Source organism: Schistocerca piceifrons, chromosome 2, assembly GCF_021461385.2.
Source record: "Schistocerca piceifrons isolate TAMUIC-IGC-003096 chromosome 2, iqSchPice1.1, whole genome shotgun sequence".
Classification (NCBI taxonomy): Eukaryota; Metazoa; Arthropoda; class Insecta; order Orthoptera; family Acrididae; genus Schistocerca; species Schistocerca piceifrons.
The window spans coordinates 354,923,006-354,941,364 of NC_060139.1; the positions used below are offsets into that span (position 1 = coordinate 354,923,006).

The following is an 18,359-nucleotide window of genomic DNA, read 5'->3' on the forward strand; positions in this document are numbered from 1 at the left end:
AGACACAGCAACTCATATTAAACAGTGGTACACAGAACCAAAACACTCAGTTACCTTGAAACATAAACATTACGACTGCAGTAACACAAACAATCGCTATATTCTAACCACTTTTCCAAAAGACACAATGTTACCATTAAATCTAATCTCTACTTACGACTGACAAAAATATAAAATACAGTAATGCTCATGAGAACATTAGCTCCGAATTTCTACCTTCAAAAGAAATTTGTAAATGAAACACAATTATTATGATTGCTGTTTAAATATCAGTACTGCTAATATCGTAGGTGGCGGAATGCCGTGCCCCACAGACTTGGATTACAATGTTAAGATTGCGGGAGGAGAGGAAACTGGGGGAAGTATCCTCCGTAGAGTTTATTGGCGAGCATGTTACCCGCTGTTACGGACAAGCCTCGACTCGTGTCTGCGCGCTGTCCGCAGGTGAGTTGCCGGTAGGAGGTCAAACCCCCTGAGCTTGCTTCGCGCCCTGCAACATGTTGGGTCCGTTACGAGGCAATAGGACGGTGGATGACCAAAGGAAGTTGGTTGAAAAATATTTCATATTATATATTAATCTTCCAAAAAAGAACAGAAACAAGGGGACATACGAAGTATAAAATTAGTGGGAGTTATGCAGCAGTGCTACAATACCATGCACTACTGCTCCGTAGGCAGTTCTAAGTGACTTTTGAGCTGGTGTAAAGAGCGGCGCCACTGCCCATTCGATGATTGTAAACCATTTATCTGGAGTGATAGACAACGATATGCCATGTGGAAATCGGATGGAAGGGTTTGTGCTTGCCGAATGGCTGGAGAATATTAGCTGTCATCTTGTGTAGCACCAGCAGCGAAGTACGGAGGTGTTGTTGTCACGGTATGGTGGTGTTATTTGTGGTCACAGTATGCTTTCCTTAGCTATCTTAAGAAAACACAAAATGTAGACACGAACACATTTCACAGCACTGTCTTTTGCTTACAGTCGAGAGACAGTTTGGAGACGATGACTGTGTCATCAAGACAATGAATCCTGTCATACGAGAGCAGCAGCTGGGAGGCAGCGGTTTATGGACTACGAGGTTCTGATAGGGACTCGCCTGGCTAGACCTAAAACCGATGGAACACCTTTGGCATGAATTAGAACGACTTTGCTGTAGACCCCAGAGCCCACCTTCGCCGACTTCTCTAGTTTTCGCTATCGTGCGAGGTGGCGCAGTCGTCAGCACAGTGGACTCGCATTCGGGAGAACGATGGTTCAAACCACGTCCGCATCCTGATTCAGTTTTTCCCTGATTTCCCTCAATCGTTTCAGGCAGATGCCGGGATGGTTCCTTTGAAAGGGCAAGTGTCGGAAGTTCGATGCGGCTTTTCGCGGATGATGCTTTAGTATGCCGGCCGCGGTGGTCTAGCGGTTCAGGCGCTCAGTCCGGAACCGCGGGACTCCTACGGTCGCAGGTTCGAATCCTGCCTCGGGCATGGATGTGTGTGATGTCCTTAGGTTAGTTAGGTTTAAGTAGTTCTAAGTTCTAGGGGACTGATGACCACAGATGTTAAGTCCGATAGTGCTCAGAGCCGTTTGAACCATTTGCTTTAGTATACAGAGAAGTTGCAGCATTAGAAAATTGCAGCCAAATGCAGGAAGATCTGCAGCGGATAGGCACTTGGTGCAGGGAGTAGCAACTGACCCTTAACATAGACAAATGTAATGAAATGATCGTATGGCATTGTTGGCCGGGAGGCCCCATACGGGCAAGTTCGGCCGCCGTATTGCAAGTCCTTTTTAGTTGACGCCACTTCGGCGAATTGCGAGTCAATGATGACGAGCACATAACACCCAGTCATCACGAGGCAGAGAAAATCCCTGACCCCGCCGGGAATCGAACCCGGGACCCCGTGCGCAGGAAGCGAGAACGCTACCGCAAGACCACGAGCTATCGCGAATACATAGAAAGAAGGATCCTTTATTGTATGATTATATGACAGCGGAACAAACACTGGTAGCATGTAAAATATCTGGGAGTATGTGTACGGAACGATTTGAAGTGGAATTATCATATAAAATTAATTGTTGGTAAGGCGGGTACCAGGTTGAGATTCATTGGGAGAGTCCTTAGAAAATGTAGTCCATCAACAAAGGAGGTGGCTTACAAAACACTCGTTCGACCTATACTTGAGTGTTGCTCATTAGTGTGGGATCCGTACCAGGTCCGGTTGACAGAGGAGATAGAGAAGATCCAAAGAAGAGCGGCGCGTTTCGTCACAGGGTTATTTGGTAAGCGTGATAGCGTTACGGAGATGTTTAGCAAACTCAAGTGGCAGACTCTGCAAGGGAGGCGCTCTGCATCGCGGTGTAGCTTGCTGTCCAGGTTTCGAGAGGGTGCGTTTCTGGATGAGGTACCGAATATATTGCTTCCCACTACTTATACCTCCCGAGGAGTTCACGAATATAAAATTAGAGAGATTCGAGCGCGCACGGAGGCTTTCCGGCAGTCGTTCTTCCCGCGAACCATACGCGATTGGAACAGGAAAGCGAGCTAATGACAGTGGCACGTAAAGTTCCCTCCGCCACACACCGTTGCGTGGCTTGCGGAGTATAAATGTAGATGTAGATGTAGATGCGCGGCCGACTTCCTTCCCGATCCTTCCCTAATCTGACCTCGCTATTTGGTCCCCTCCTCCAAATCAACCAACCAATCTAGTTTCTGCTCCTGAGCAAGAATGGGGTGCCACTCCTCTACAGACATTCGGACATCTCATTGGAAATGTCTAAAGCAGAGTTCAAGCAATCATAGTGGCGAAGGGTGGGAACACACAATATTAGTTCCACTAATAGGTCTCTGTATAACTTCGATTAGGTAATGTACATTGTTTTCACGGTATTATGGATGAGAAAAAGACTGAATAATCTACAAAAGGATAACGTTCTACGAGTCGGGGCGTGGAATGTCAGAAGCTTGAATGTGGTAGGGAAACTAGAAAATCTGAAAAGGGAAATGCAAAGGCTCAATCTAGATATAGTAGGGGTCAGTGAAGTGAAGTGGATGGAAGACAAGGATTTCTGGTCAGATGAGTATCGGGTAATATCAACAGCAGCAGAAAATGGTATAACAGGTGTAGGATTCGTTATGAATAGGAAGGTAGGGCAGAGGGTGTATTACTGTGAACAGTTCAGTGACCGGGTTGTTCTAATCAGAATCGACAGCAGACCAACACCGACAACAATAGTTCAGGTATACATGCCGACGTCGCAAGCTGAAGATGAACAGATAGAGAAAGTGTATGAGGATATTGAAAGGGTAATGCAGTATGTAAAGAGGGACGAAAATCTAATAGTCATGGGCGACTGGAATGCAGTTGTAGGGGAAGGAGGAGAAGAAAAGGTTACAGGAGAATATGGGCTTGGGACAAGGAATGAAAGGGGAGAAAGACTAATTGAGTTCTGTAACAAGTTTCAGCTAGTAATAGCGAATACCCTGTTCAAGAATCACAAGAGGAGGAGGTATACTTGGAAAAGGCCGGGAGATACGGGAAGATTTCAATTAGATTACATCATGGTCAGACAGAGATTCCGAAATCAGATAATGGATTGTAAGGCGTACCCAGGAGCGGATATAGACTCAGATCACAATATTGTAGTGATGAAGAGTAGGCTGAAGTTCAAGACATTAGTCAGGAAGAATCAATACGCAAAGAAGTGGGATACGGAAGTACTAAGGAATGACGAGATACGTTTGAAGTTCTCTAACGCTATAGATACAGCAATAAGGAACAGCGCAGTAGGCAGTACAGTTGAAGAGGAATGGACATCTCTAAAAAGGGCCATCACAGAAGTTGGGAAAGAAAACATAGGTACAAAGAAGGTAGCTGCGAAGAAACCATGGGTAACACAGGAAATACTTCAGTTGATTGATGAAAGGAGGAAGTAAAAACATGTTCCGGGAAAATCAGGAATACAGAAATACAAGTCGCTGAGGAATGAAATAAATAGGAAGTGCAGGGAAGCTAAGACGAAATGGCTGCAGGAAAAATGTGAAGACATCGAAAAAGATATGACTGTCGGAAGGACAGACTCAGCATACAGGAAAGTCAAAACAACCTTTGGTGCAATTAAAAGCAACGGTGGTAACATTAAGAGTGCAACGGGAATTCCACTGTTAAATGCAGAGGAGAGAGCAGATAGGTGGAAAGAATACATTGAAAGTCTCTATGAGGGTGAAGATTTGTCTGATGTGATAGAAGAAGAAACAGGAGTCGATTTAGAAGAGAGAGGGGATCCAGTATTAGAATCGGAATTTAAAAGAGCTTTGGAGGACTTACGGTCAAATAAGGCAGAAGGGATAGATAACATTCCATCAGAATTTCTAAAATCATTGGGGGAAGTGGCAACAAAACGACTATTCACGTTGGTGTGTAGAATATATGAGTCTGGCGATATACCATCTGACTTTCGGAAAAGCATCATCCACACAATTCCGAAGACGGCAACAGCTGACAAGTGCGAGAATTATCGCACAATCAGCTTAACAGCTCATGCATCGAAGCTGCTTACAAGAATAATATACAGAAGAATGGAAAAGAAAATTGAGAATGCGCTAGGTAACGATCAGTTTGGCTTTAGGAAAAGTAAAGGGACGAGAGAGGCAATTCTGACGTTACGGCTAATAATGGAAGCAAGGCTAAAGAAAAATCAAGACACTTTCATAGGATTTGTCGACCTGGAAAAAGCGTTCGACAATATACAATGGTGCAAGCTGTTCGAGATTCTGAAAAAAGTAGGGGTAAGCCATAGGGAGAGACGGGTCATATACAATATGTACAACAACCAAGAGGGAATAATAAGAGTGGATGATCAAGAACGAAGTGCTCGTATTAAGAAGGGTGTAAGACAAGGCTGTAGCCTTTCGCCCCTACTCTTCAATCTGTACATCGAGGAAGCAATGATAGAAATAAAAGAAATGTTCAGGAGTGGAATTAAAATACAAGGTGAAAGGATATCAATGATACGATTCGCAGATGACATTGCTATCCTGAGTGAAAGTGAAGAAGAATTAAATGATCTGCTGAACGGAATGAACAGTCTAATGAGTACACAGTATGGTCTGAGAGTAAATCGGAAAAAACGAAGGTAATGAGAAGTAGTAGAAATGAGAACAGCGAGAAACTTAACATCAGGATTGATGGTCACGAAGTCAATGAAGTTAAGGAATTCTGCTACCTAGGCAGTAAAATAACCAATGACGGACGGAGCAAGGAGTGCATCAAAAGCAGACTCGCTATGGCAAAAAAGGCATTTCTGGCCAAGGGAAGTCTACTAATATCAAATACCGGCCTTAATTTGAGGAAGAAATTTTTGAGGATGTATGTCTGTAGTACAGCATTGTATGGTAGTGAAACATGGACTGTGGGGAAATCGGAACAGAAGAGAATCGAAGCATTTGAGATGTGGTGCTATAGACGAATGTTGAAAATTAGGTGGACTGATAAGGTAAGGAATGAGGGGGTTCTACGCAGAATCGGAGAGGAAAGGAATATGTGGAAAACACTGATAAGGAGAAGGGACAGGATGATAGGACATGTGCTAAGACATGAGGGAATGACTTCAATGGTACTAGGGGGAGCTGTAGAGGGCAAAAACTGTAGAGGAAGACAGTGACTGGAATACGTCAAGCAAATAATTGAGGACGTAGGTTGCAAGTGCTACTCTGAGATGAAGAGGTTAGCACAGGAAAGGAATTCGTGGCGGGCCGCATCAAACCAGTCAGTAGATTGATGACCAAAAAAAAAAAAAAGAAAAATGGAAGAGGCACTTCGACGGTATGGCGTCAGAATGGAATGTCCAGCTTTGGGCAATAATAATTATAAAGTTTTCAACTCTTTTTTAATTGTTCATACAGTTAAATTACAATCAGTTATTGATATTCCCAGTAGGCTCCATCATTACTCGGGGGCAGTTATCAGTTTTTGACCATTTGTTAATTTACCTCTTTGTAATTTTTTTCTGACGGTTAGAGTCAACAGTACAAATTGACTTTTTGCTCTGGGCACATTTGGAAATTATTTTGTTTTAATTGACGATTACCATCCCAACACATTTTTACTAACTTTGTCCATTCTTGTCTGTTATGAACTGCAGTAACAGATAAAATCGACGTTGGTTGAATTTTACAATAACGATTGTGAATCATTTAGGCCAACGTCATTAAATTTTAGGTATGTTCTCACACTTCTTCTACTTATGGTAGGAGAAATAGTAGTAGTAGCAGTTCGCTTCATTCGTGGATTACTTTTAGATGGATACTGGACACGTCGTAGCACCACAGAACAACAACAAGAACATAAGTCAAGTATACAGGCGTTTAGATACTTACAAGTTCAGTTTGACAAAGATGGTACAGGGAGTCCGCTGAGGCTTTATGATAGGAACTGAGTACAACCAGCCTTTGTTAAAGTTGTTGTGTAAATAGAACAATGACATGCTCAAATGCGTTGGTATATTTGATATGTTGAAGTGTGTTCCACATTGCAGAATTTCTGTAACCTGTCGTAAATATGCACGTAAAGACGTTTTATAGTATTTTGGCTAAGACACATGTAAGCACATCGGTTTCTTAATCTCCCTTTCTCTCTCTGTCCCTCTCCCTCTCCTTCTCCAGCTCAGTTCTCCCTCCCACCCTTCTCCCCCTCCCCCCTCCTCTCTCTCTCTCTCTCTCTCTCTCTCTCTCTCTCTCTCTCTCTCTCTCTCTCACACACACACACACACACACACACACACACACACATACATATATACACATACTATAATGTGCTGCGAATACATAGAAATATAGATCCATTATCATTTAGCTACAAAATAGCAGGTCAGCAACAGGAAGCAGTTAATTCCATATATTACCTGGGAGTAAGCATTAGGAGTGATTTAAAATGGAATGATCATATAAAGTTGATCGTCGGTAAAGCAGATGCCAGACTGAGATTCATTGGAAGAATCCTAAATGCAATCCGAAAACAACGGAAGTAGGTTACAGTACTCTTGTTCGCCCACTGCTTGAATACTGCTCAGCTGTGTGGGATCCATACCAGATAGGGTTGATAGAAGAGATAGAGAAGATCCAACGGAGAGCAGCGCGCTTCGTTACAGGATCATTTAGTAATCGCGAAAGCGTTACGGAGATGATAGATAAACTCCAGTGGAAAACTCTGCAGGAGAGACGCTCAGTAGCTCGGTACGGGCTTTTGTTAAAGTTTCGAGAACATACCTTCACCGAAGAGCCAAGCAGTGTATTGCTCCCTCCTACGTATATCTCGCGAAGAGACCATGAGTATAAAATCAGAAAGATTAGAGCCCACACAGAAGCATACCGACAATCCTTCTTTCCACGAACAATACGAGACTATAATAGAAGGGAGAACCGATAGAGGTACTCAGGGTACCCTCCGCCACACACCGTCAGGTGGCTTGCGGAGTGTGGGTGTAGATGTAGATGTAGATGTAGACTCAAAGGAATAAACGAAAATCTTATTTGAATCTCATTACTTGTAACAGATCGGAAATCCATAAGCTGCTTCACGCAGCCTATCTGAAGAGTTTCCTGCTGGCGTCTGCTGTCTTCATTGAGAGGTCTTCTCTGCTGGTCACACTCGTGGCCTACTTCCTAATGGGTTATACCGCCGGTCCTGACCAGGTGAGTATACGTTCTGTGTTCAAAGCCTGTCAGTACTTTATACTTTACGCAATGAATTCATGAGAGACTATAACACCGGTTTTCATTGTCGCCGGCCGCTGTGGCCGAGCGGTTCTAGAAGCTTCAGTCCGGAACCGCGCTGCTGCTACGGTCGCAGGTTCGAATCCTGCCTTGGGCATGGATGTGTGTGATGTCCTTAGGTTTAAGTAGGTCTAAGTCTAGGGTTCTAATGACAGATGTTAAGTCCCATGGTGCTTAGAGCCAATTGAACCTTCTTTTTTTCATTGTCCTGAAATCTTCCCAATTATATGAAATATGAGCCATAAATTAAAAAACGAAATTTGACTCTTTTTAGATTTCGTAGTGACAAGGAACGTTTCATAGAGCAACAGAATAACCAGGAGTGGGGGGGATGGGGGTTAACCCATGGTGGCCGGTTATTATGTGCTGATGAGCTACAGCTCATTGTAAAAAACGCGATAAAATTATACCATTTCTCTTCGAATGCAAGTCGAAATCACACAAAATTTACGGCATTTCCTTTCAAGTGTGTGCTAGCATACAAATAAATCAGATGGAAACATATTTTGTAGCGTTCTCTCCGCAATAACTAGAAGTCAGTGTCGAATGCTGAAATGACAGTCATCCATGCTAAGATAAACTCAGAGAAGGGTCGTATCTGTCTCCTTGCGACTGCGAATGCTCCGATGTGATGTCATTCCTGCCGCATTTGAGGGTGCTACGTTGCTCACAGCACCAGGTCACTATTATTCTTTTTGAAAGCGCATGTAAAGTTCTGTAGAAGATCTCCTGAAGAGCCCATTTTCAGTAAATCTTTGGAGGAGAAAATGAAAGCTAGAGAGTTAGATAAACTTACGAGAAATTAAAATCTAGCAAGGTACGTGGTACGGAAATCACCGTTTTGGCTCAATGTGAGTACAAGCAGGTAGCTGGCCCTTTAAACTTCCGAGCATATTTCGCCCGAGAAGGCCTTAGCAAGAGGTAAAACGCTCTCGACAGTAGAGTATGCAGGACTTTTCAGCAGCAGTTGATGTATCGTTGTCATGACACGACGATAAAGCACGTAGACTGGTAATTCGTCGGCATGGATACATGGCATGAAAGGTGTCTAAAGACATGAAAGGCGTCTAAAAGCAGAAGAATTTGAGTATAAGTTGTAATTTCGTGGGTGCTATGCAGTGGTAATCTGCTTCTCACGGCAGAATTGAAAATATGCCTAATGTGGCACGAAATGTCCATGCGTGAATATACACTCCTGGAAATGGAAAAAAGAACACATTGACACCGGTGTGTCAGACCCACCATACTTGCTCCGGACACTGCGAGAGGGCTGTACAAGCAATGATCACACGCACGGCACAGCGGACACACCAGGAACCGCGGTGTTGGCCGTCGAATGGCGCTAGCTGCGCAGCATTTGTGCACCGCCGCCGTCAGTGTCAGCCAGTTTGCCGTGGCATACGGAGCTCCATCGCAGTCTTTAACACTGGTAGCATGCCGCGACAGCGTGGACGTGAACCGTATGTGCAGTTGACGGACTTTGAGCGAGGGCGTATAGTGGGCATGCGGGAGGCCGGGTAGACGTACCGCCGAATTGCTCAACACGTGGGCCGTGAGGTCTCCACAGTACATCGATGTTGTCGCCAGTGGTCGGCGGAAGGTGCACGTGCCCGTCGATCTGGGACCGGACCGCAGCGACGCACGGATGCACGCCAAGACCGTAGGATCCTACGCAGTGCCGTAGGGGACCGCACCGCCACTTCCCAGCAAATTAGGGACACTGTTGCTCCTGGGGTATCGGCGAGGACCATTCGCAACCGTCTCCATGAAGCTGGGCTACGGTCCCGCACACCGTTAGGCCGTCTTCCGCTCACGCCCCAACATCGTGCAGCCCGCCTCCAGTGGTGTCGCGACAGGCGTGAATGGAGGGACGAATGGAGACGTGTCGTCTTCAGCGATGAGAGTCGCTTCTGCCTTGGTGCCAATGATGGTCGTATGCGTGTTTGGCGCCGTGCAGGTGAGCGCCACAATCAGGACTGCATACGACCGAGGCACACAGGGCCAACACCCGGCATCGTGGTGTGGGGAGCGATCTCCTACACTGGCCGTACACCACTGGTGATCGTCGAGGGACACTGAATAGTGCACGGTACATCCAAACCGTCATCGAACCCATCGTTCTACCATTCCTAGACCGGCAAGGGAACTTGCTGTTCCAACAGGACAATGCACGTCCGCATGTATCCCGTGCCACCCAACGTGCTCTAGAAGGTGTAAGTCAACTACCCTGGCCAGCAAGATCTCCGGATCTGTCCCCCATTGAGCATGTTTGGGACTGGATGAAGCGTCGTCTCACGCGGTCTGCACGTCCAGCACGAACGCTGGTCCAACTGAGGCGCCAGGTGGAAATGGCATGGCAAGCCGTTCCACAGGACTACATCCAGCATCTCTACGATCGTCTCCATGGGAGAATAGCAGCCTGCATTGCTGCGAAAGGTGGATATACACTGTACTAGTGCCGACATTGTGCATGCTCTGTTGCCTGTGTCTATGTGCCTGTGGTTCTGTCAGTGTGATCATGTGATGTATCTGACCCCAGGAATGTGTCAATAAAGTTTCCCCTTCCTGGGACAATGAATTCACGGTGTTCTTATTTCAATTTCCAGGAGTGTATTTATAGGACAAAAGTTTCAATTGCAATACGATAGATACAATACCAGATTTTAATGGGAAGTAGTCCTATACAATAGTAGCACTAGTTAGTTGGGTAATGTCAGAGGGGTCTACATGTAACAATAATAACTAAAATAAAGTACTTGTGTTACCACTGTTTGTGTTCCAGTCTTACGCTCACTGTGGTTGCCTTCATCTCCCGCTCTGTTGCAGATATTCTCAATGTCTCAGTACTACAACGTGCTCAACGTGGCACTGGCCATCATGTTCCCTATGGGTATAGCAGCTATACAGGAAGCTCGTGTCTCCGTCCGTCGTATACAGGTAAGCACAGAATGTCGAATAGTCTCTCCCAAAATGTGCCAACAGGAGATCTGTTTCAGCTGGAAATGTGTTGCAATATTTATTAGAACCTTCCATCTATTATCGTACTAGACTACAACGAGGATCCAGTGCAGTGAAACAATGCATGTGAATGCCTATTCGCAGTTTCATATTGTATTCAAAGTACGCCAATCGTTTATCTTAACAGAAGGAAGGTACTGACAATATACACTGAAAAACCAAAGAAACTGGAACACCTGACTAATATAGTGTAGGGGCCACCGCGAGCACGCAGAAGTGCCGCAGTACGACGTGGCATGGACTCGACTAATGTCTGAAGTAGTGCTGGAAGGAACTGTCGGCATGAATTTTGCAGAGCCGTCCATAAACCCGTACAAGGCGGTGGAGATCTCCTCTGAATAGCACGTTGCAAGGCATCTCAGATACGCTCAATAATGTTCATGTCTGGGAGGTCTGATGGCCAGGGAAGTGCTTAAATTCAGAAGAGTGTCCTGGAGCCACTCTGTAGCAATTTTGTACCCGTGGAGTGTTGCATTGTCCTGCTTGAATTGCCCAAGTTCGTCTGAACGGACGCAGGTGATCAGACAGGATGCTTACGTACATGTCACCTGTCAGAGTCGTATCTAGACGTATCAGGGGTTCCATATCACTCAACCTGCAGATGCCTCATATCATTACATAGTCTTTACCAGATTGAACAGTTCCCTGCTGACATGCAGGGTCCATGGATTCATGAGGTTGTCTCCATACCCATACCCATACAAGCTTTGTATCGTGGTGTCATCAAAGGTACACGAGTTGGCCTTCGACTCCGAACGCCCATATCTGTGATGTTTTGTTGAATGGTTCGCACGCTGACACTCGTTTAAGGCCCAGCAATGAAATCTGCATCAATTTGCGGGAGGGTTATACTTCTGTCATACTGAACGATTCTCTTCAGTCGCCGTTGGTCCCGTTCTTGCAAGAACTTTTTCAGTCATAGCGATGTCGGAGATTTGATGTTTTACCGGATTCCTGATATTCACGTTACACTGGTGTAATGGTCGTACGGAAAAATCTCCATTTCGTCTCTACCTCGGAGATGCCGTGTCCCATCGCTCGTGCGCCGACTATAACGCCAAGATCAAACTCACTTAAATCTTGATAACCTGCCATTGTAAGAGCATCGTGGACGGCTCACAGGACCCGCAGTAGACCTGAGTTAGCGTTCGACTGTGAATCCACCGCATGTTATTATCCGGATCGGTGTTGAGATGCGGATCCACAATATGCCGCGCATGGGATGGGTTTGGAGGTGGATCCATCACGAAGCTGTCTTGGGATACAGATCCACAATATATCACACCCGAATTAGCGTTTGGATGTGGATCTGCCGCGGACTATATATACGGAGCTATGTTCAGAGACGGATCCACCAAGCGCCACATCTGCGATAGGGTTCGTGGGTGGACCAACCACGCGTTACGTGCAGACACGTATTCTATGTTCGAAGTTTGGTCCATCAGCAGATGGGACTGGGTCCTGAGAGCCGTCCGTGATGCGTGCATATACACAGACATGCACAAAATAGAGCAAACGCTCTCCGAATGTCCGAATGTGGAGGTGACTGCATACATTCGTACATTCGAGTACAGTGCTATATTACCCCCCCCCCCCCCCCCCCCCCGAGGAATGCATTTGGGGTAGGTGTTGGTAGCTGTGCTACATTTACAAGTAATTTTAGAACACAGAACTAGATGTTATGTCATGATCACATGGGTAGATCTGACCTAAAATCGATTGAATTGCAAAAAATGAGGAGCTAATAGGTATAAATTGACCGAATATAGACCCAAATGCGGTGAAACTGAGGAAGTACTTTGCTATATTCTGGCTCGCGCCGAACAATTCGTATATGGGGCCAAGTATGTGGCAACAGGAGGAATAGGGGATAACGAAGGGAATAAGGGAGGCAGTCAATTTTTTCCCATTGAGTATTATACTGTATGTCTATTGAGGTACCAGTGATACACGCGAGTTGACTACTGTATTTGATTCTTTTTGGGATGACAGAGAACGATTCATTTCTAAACTTACTTCCATCTGCGTAAAATTACTTAATGATTTCAGCGTCAGCTCCACTGCACTCCCTCTAAAGGAATCTTAATACTAACTAAATTTAGTGGAAGGGGTTCAAGACTTTCCTATTTTAGTTAGCTGGTAAAATAACGTCGAAAAAGCAGTTAAGTTTACCATTGGAAATTTTATTCCACTCACAAAACATTGTTTATAAATTGCACTATTCATAAAAGGAAATGTTTTAATACAGGATGGTAAAAACCAACTGCGTTCAACAAAAATGTGAACGAATATTCCCTGAATGGGTTTCCAAGTTCTACAATGGATCGAAGGATGACCTATGCCATATCTCATCTATAATCTAGGTTTAAATTAAGTTTCACAAAAGAGAAAACTATCAAATGGTCTACAGTGACCCTCAATTATCTTTAATTACTTATCTAACTTGTCGTAAATTACAATGGCTGATGTGGCTTCTCAATAACTATATAACAGAAAAATCATCGCGTTTCAGATTTTTACTTCAAGTGCCAAATGTGAACACCATGAGCTTTAATTGACGATCGACACTAGTATTACGCAAAAAGGGGGTGTAACAGATGAGACTTCTGCAGTTCTAAGTGAAGCTTTATGCGCTGTTATGCGGCATCGCGTGCGTTCATTACCTTGTCGGTGTTCGTCAGGGGGCGGCAGGCAGCACAGCTCCACTCACCTCGCCGTCTCGGAAGCAACTCTCTCCTAACTTCTCCTTACTACAATTTACCGAAGTTGGTTTAAACAAAACTATCTGGCTGTGTTTTCATCTGACCAATCAGGGTCTCAATGTTAACTTTAAGCTCCGCCTACAGAAATTCTGTCTATCCAATGAGAAACGTTATACTTTTCGTGGTGGGGCAATGTTTTTAAAGTTTGCAACGTAACAGAGACGCGAAAAGTCTCACGCTAAAACTTGCAGCTGGTGTGGTCCTTTTAGTGTTATCGTAAGATCTATACTGTTCTTCTGTAGGGCTCTATCTTTTAACATGGGCTGGGGGGGTGGTCCTGACGTAACTGAGACGCGAAAAAGTCTCACGCTAAAACTTGCGGCTGGGGTGGTCCTTTTTGTGTTATCGTAAGATCTATACTGTTCTTCTGGAGGGCTCTAGTTTTTAACATGGGGCTGGGGGGGTGTTCCTAGCGGTTAGCTGGCGACGTGGGTGTCCGTACCTTCAGCTTAACACGGTTCTGCTCTCGACTTCTGTTCTCGTTTCTCCCCTCCGAACTGCGTCTGTCTCACGGTGGGAAGGTATGACATGCATGTAGGCATTCTTGTGTTAGTCTGTGGTATTCCATTTGCTCACTCGTTACTCGTATTACTTTGGTTAATTTAATGTCACGATTTATTCGGAGCTATGTGACATACTACTGTATTTGCTTATCATGTCAGGGTTTTCATGGAAGGTGTTGGATTTAGCTGACACCTTACAAAGTGTTCGAGAATTAATTGTGAATGGGCGTACTGAGTAGTCATCTATCCATGTTCGCAATGATACTCGCAAAGTAGAGAAGGGGTGGTTTAGCTATGATACTGAAATTGAGGAAACATTCTGTCACATTATGGCCGGTGTTGAAGTTAGTGTAAAATTGTTCGCGCTATCAAGTTTCATGTTTATTGTTAGAGTACATGGATGGTGTCTTTTCCATCCCATCCCTGCATTGGTTAGCAGATAATGATTAACTGATATGGCTTGTTTGAGTTGGGGAAAAAGTTTTCGTGGATGGGCGGCAACTTCCGGGGGTTGCTAGCAGCGAAACAGTCATCGCGTTACGTGAGTGCAATATGAGGAATGAGTCGAAAGGGGACGCATAGTTGTCAGCTATTCCGTCTCTGTGAGAGACGAGTCTAAATGTATAGGTCGTCATTCGCTTTCTGACATCAGTTTAGAGACCTACGCCAACGCCGTAAATGTCTTCTACTTTCGTTATGTTGCAAGTGGGTTTTTATTTAAAATAAGCAGATGTGTGGCATGTTATGGTAGTTGCATTAACAAAATGATTTACACCGCGCGATGTCTAGTTTTCTGTGAGAGGCCATGTATCAGGGCGTCTTAATGTTAGTTTAGAACATGAGACAGGCATGGAACTCGTAGCAGAAAAACTAAATGTTAGGCGATGTACAAAAGCGTGTTAGAAAACAGTGTTTGAACAACTAAACAGGACCAGAGGGAGCGTGTCATACGACAATTCGCCTAGATTATAGGTGATCAAACTTTAAAGTGGCCTCGGCGGTGTCTGTATGTTTAATAGAATCGATCATACATACAGCAGCAGTAGGAGGAGTAGCAGTCTGAGATGAGAGCCGATGAGAAAGGAGCTATACCGCTATGAATGCTTGGATGGCTGTACGCTACGCTATTGTGGGAAGTGTTGTGAAATGCGTTTCCCCGTGCTGGAGGCCGACCTCAGCTATGTGTCATTGCGCCTGCATCGGTACCTTGGTGACTTCTAACTCGTATGAGCTTTTACAGTTCGTAATTTTTATCTGTTGGGCTGACTGATTTGAATGGACGTAGATCTGTAGTATTTGTATCTAGTTTGGGGACGTACGAAATTGCGTGCATTTCCACCGAATGGTCAAAACACGGTCCTGTTGCAGTAATTCAGGTCGCTCTGTTTCTACAGAGGATGCTGAAGGTGGTGGATATGTCTTTCTCCGACTTCTGCTCAGTTCAGACTTAAATTGGACCGATCACATTCACGAAGGTTTAGAAATGGGATCAGCTGCAGGTGTGTATGGGGTGACTAAAACCACGCTGGAATTTTACTGTAGAAGCTAGGTTCGGGAAAGGTGACTCGTTTCGAGATATGAGAGTACCACAAATATGGCTGACTAGTGATTGTAATCCGATGCGTGTATGTGTTTGAATGGAGAGACGCGATTCCAAATGATTGACATCATTTCGAACATATAGCGTAACACTACAGATCTGAAATGCTAGTGTACATTTTTCTTCTTACGACCTCAGTCAGCACATCATCTACTAGTACTGTTTGTGTTCCTTCTCAATCAGTCATCAACTATAACTCGGTGGATATATTTCGGAAACTCTGATATGATGTTGAGACAGAGTGCGTTACAAATACTATATTTTAAAGAATTATGTAGTTGGGGGGGGGGGGGAGGAAGCGGTGAGGGAGTCGCAAATACCGCGTACATACCACGTTCCTTAGCCGAATCACTTTCAAAGTTCAGTGATTTTATCCCTAGGCTGCATCGTTGGCTGATAATATGTATTCCTACGATCACCGTCATGGTATTTGTCCAGAAAAAAACACCTCATTGAGAGGTAATGTCGTACCTCGATTCACAATGAGGGTATAGGTTTTAACATTGATACTTGTGTGCACCTTTAGAACCAAGACTAATTGTGATAGTTGCTGGGATCGGTTTTTTTCTTTAACATCTCGCCGCTTACGTGTGTCTTTCTAGGACACAGTGGTAGGACTCGAAAGAAGAATTTAAGAGAGATGCATGCCCATCGCTGATTTACAGTCAGTATTATTTGGTATGGTAGGCAATCAGTTATTGATGAAGTAATATCGTTAGTGGGTGTGTAATACGCTCGCATTTGAGCATGAGTTTTATAAAGTATGTGTGTTGGTGGAAAGGAGATGAGTATGCCATGTTGTAGGGAAGGTAAGAATTTGACTTGGAGTACTGTGATAGCAATCGGGGGAGTATGTCCAGTTTTAAAGAAGATACAGGCTATTTCCAGAGCCACTGCCGACAAGAGGGTGTATTTCCGATACTTTGCTCATTCTCGAATGCCGTTCAATTGAGAGAACGATCGTAACATTTAATTGTAGGTACAATGATAAATATATATGCGAGTGGTTTTCCGGAATGATTCCATGTATGCAGAGTCCCTGGTGGTAATGATTCACGTTGTAATCTCCCCTTAGAAAAATTTATGAATTACTTTGCTGATAAACCTCTTACGTTATTTGATCTTCAAACAGCTGAGCAGAACTGAACGTACTCAGACATTTCTCTCTTTACTTATTCTGACCAACACTAAACAGACACGCAATATTTTTAGCGCAACGCAATCTGACTTTGAATAATCCCTACAAAAGAATGGCCCTGACTAACAATAACCTATACCTTCATGAATCACTTACCTCACAAAAGTCTTCGTTGCTCGAACTACTGCAATACAGCGAGCGCCAATACTGCCAGCTAAATAAAAGATTCTAACTACTGAAGGCACTAACTACTGATAGGCATAGTTAGCAAATGAAAGATTTTGATAGAGAACAAACAATGTATTTACCTTAATAGTGTTCAAAAGTCATATATCAGTTCGTGATATCCAATATTACAAATTTACTCTTTCTGATGGACACACGTCTGGGACGCGTTTGATCATCCTCTGTACAGCCCCGGACCTCACTCCTAGCGACTTTCCTCTCTTGTTACACCTAAAATCTGTCCTTGGTGGTCAGCACTTCAACGATGATGACGAACTGAAGGAACATGTTACGACATGGTTGAATACACAGGCGGCAACCTTCTATGAAGGCATACAAAAACTTGTGCCACGCTATGACAAGTGCCTTCAAAATTTATGAAGCTATGTAGAAAACTAGTTTAACAGTTGTAGATTTTTGTACAATAAATATTTTTTCTGTATCTGTACACGTTTGTTTTATATAACCAAATGGAACTTACTTTGTGGTGATACCGCGTATAATACAGAGACAACAAAATACAATCAGATCCATTGTGGCGTCCACAAAGCAGCTAGTGAGGGCCGTCACGTGACTGTAGCTTCTGAATTTTAGTTGCTCGTAGCACTCTTGGCAAGATATTGGCGGGTGTAGCAAGCAAGCATGCAGACGACTTGACAACAGGTTTAAAGATGCTATTTTTGCTTTGGCAACAGCGCTGCGGCGAGACATTTCAGCACATCGATCTCGTGTTATTGTTTTTGTTTCAAGAAATAATATATAAATACTATTAGAAGTTTTTGTTTGTTATTTATAAATTTAAAAAGCACCTCGATCAACGTATGAGGCAATAGTCCCGCAACCCTGAACAGCAAATGACTAGAAGACAAATAAATCGACGGGAGGTTTGGATTCCGGAGTGACTATTGTTAGTAGAGGCTCCAACAAATGTAACGTAAAATGAACTACAGGTGTATGTCACGAACGATCGATTTTTCTCGTCACAACGTTGCTTCTTCCTAAAAATATGTTTTAAATTATTTCAATAACTGACTAATTTACAAATATTTATCTTAATGATGTACCACACCTTTTGTAGTTGTGATAGTTTTGTAGCTACAGCTAATACTTTAAAATTATCACAAAAAACTGTACATTTTCTTTCTTCTTTCAGGAGTTTCTCCTTAAGCCAGAGGCAACTGTAGAGGACAGAAACTTGGGAGCAACTACAGGGGAAGTATCCCTTGAGCACATCTCAGCCACATGGGATGGTCTCAATCCATCTCTTTCCTCGATAAACCTCCATGTTTCACCCGGAAAGCTATGTGCCATTGTAGGACCTGTCGGGTGCGGAAAGGTAAAACACTTCTT

At 44.1% G+C, this 18,359-nt stretch overlaps 1 protein-coding gene across 2 annotated transcripts in view; it reads left to right on the forward strand.

Moving 5' to 3' along the window:
- Positions 1-18,359, forward strand: part of LOC124776302 (ATP-binding cassette sub-family C member 4-like) — a 380,895-nt gene that overhangs the window by 135,044 nt on the left and 227,492 nt on the right. For both annotated transcript variants that reach the window (XM_047251227.1, XM_047251228.1), the window contains exons 9-11: positions 7,544-7,682; positions 10,590-10,700; positions 18,163-18,345. In XM_047251227.1, coding sequence (XP_047107183.1) covers positions 7,544-7,682; positions 10,590-10,700; positions 18,163-18,345 — 433 coding nt within the window. The remainder of the gene's footprint in view (positions 1-7,543; positions 7,683-10,589; positions 10,701-18,162; positions 18,346-18,359) is intronic.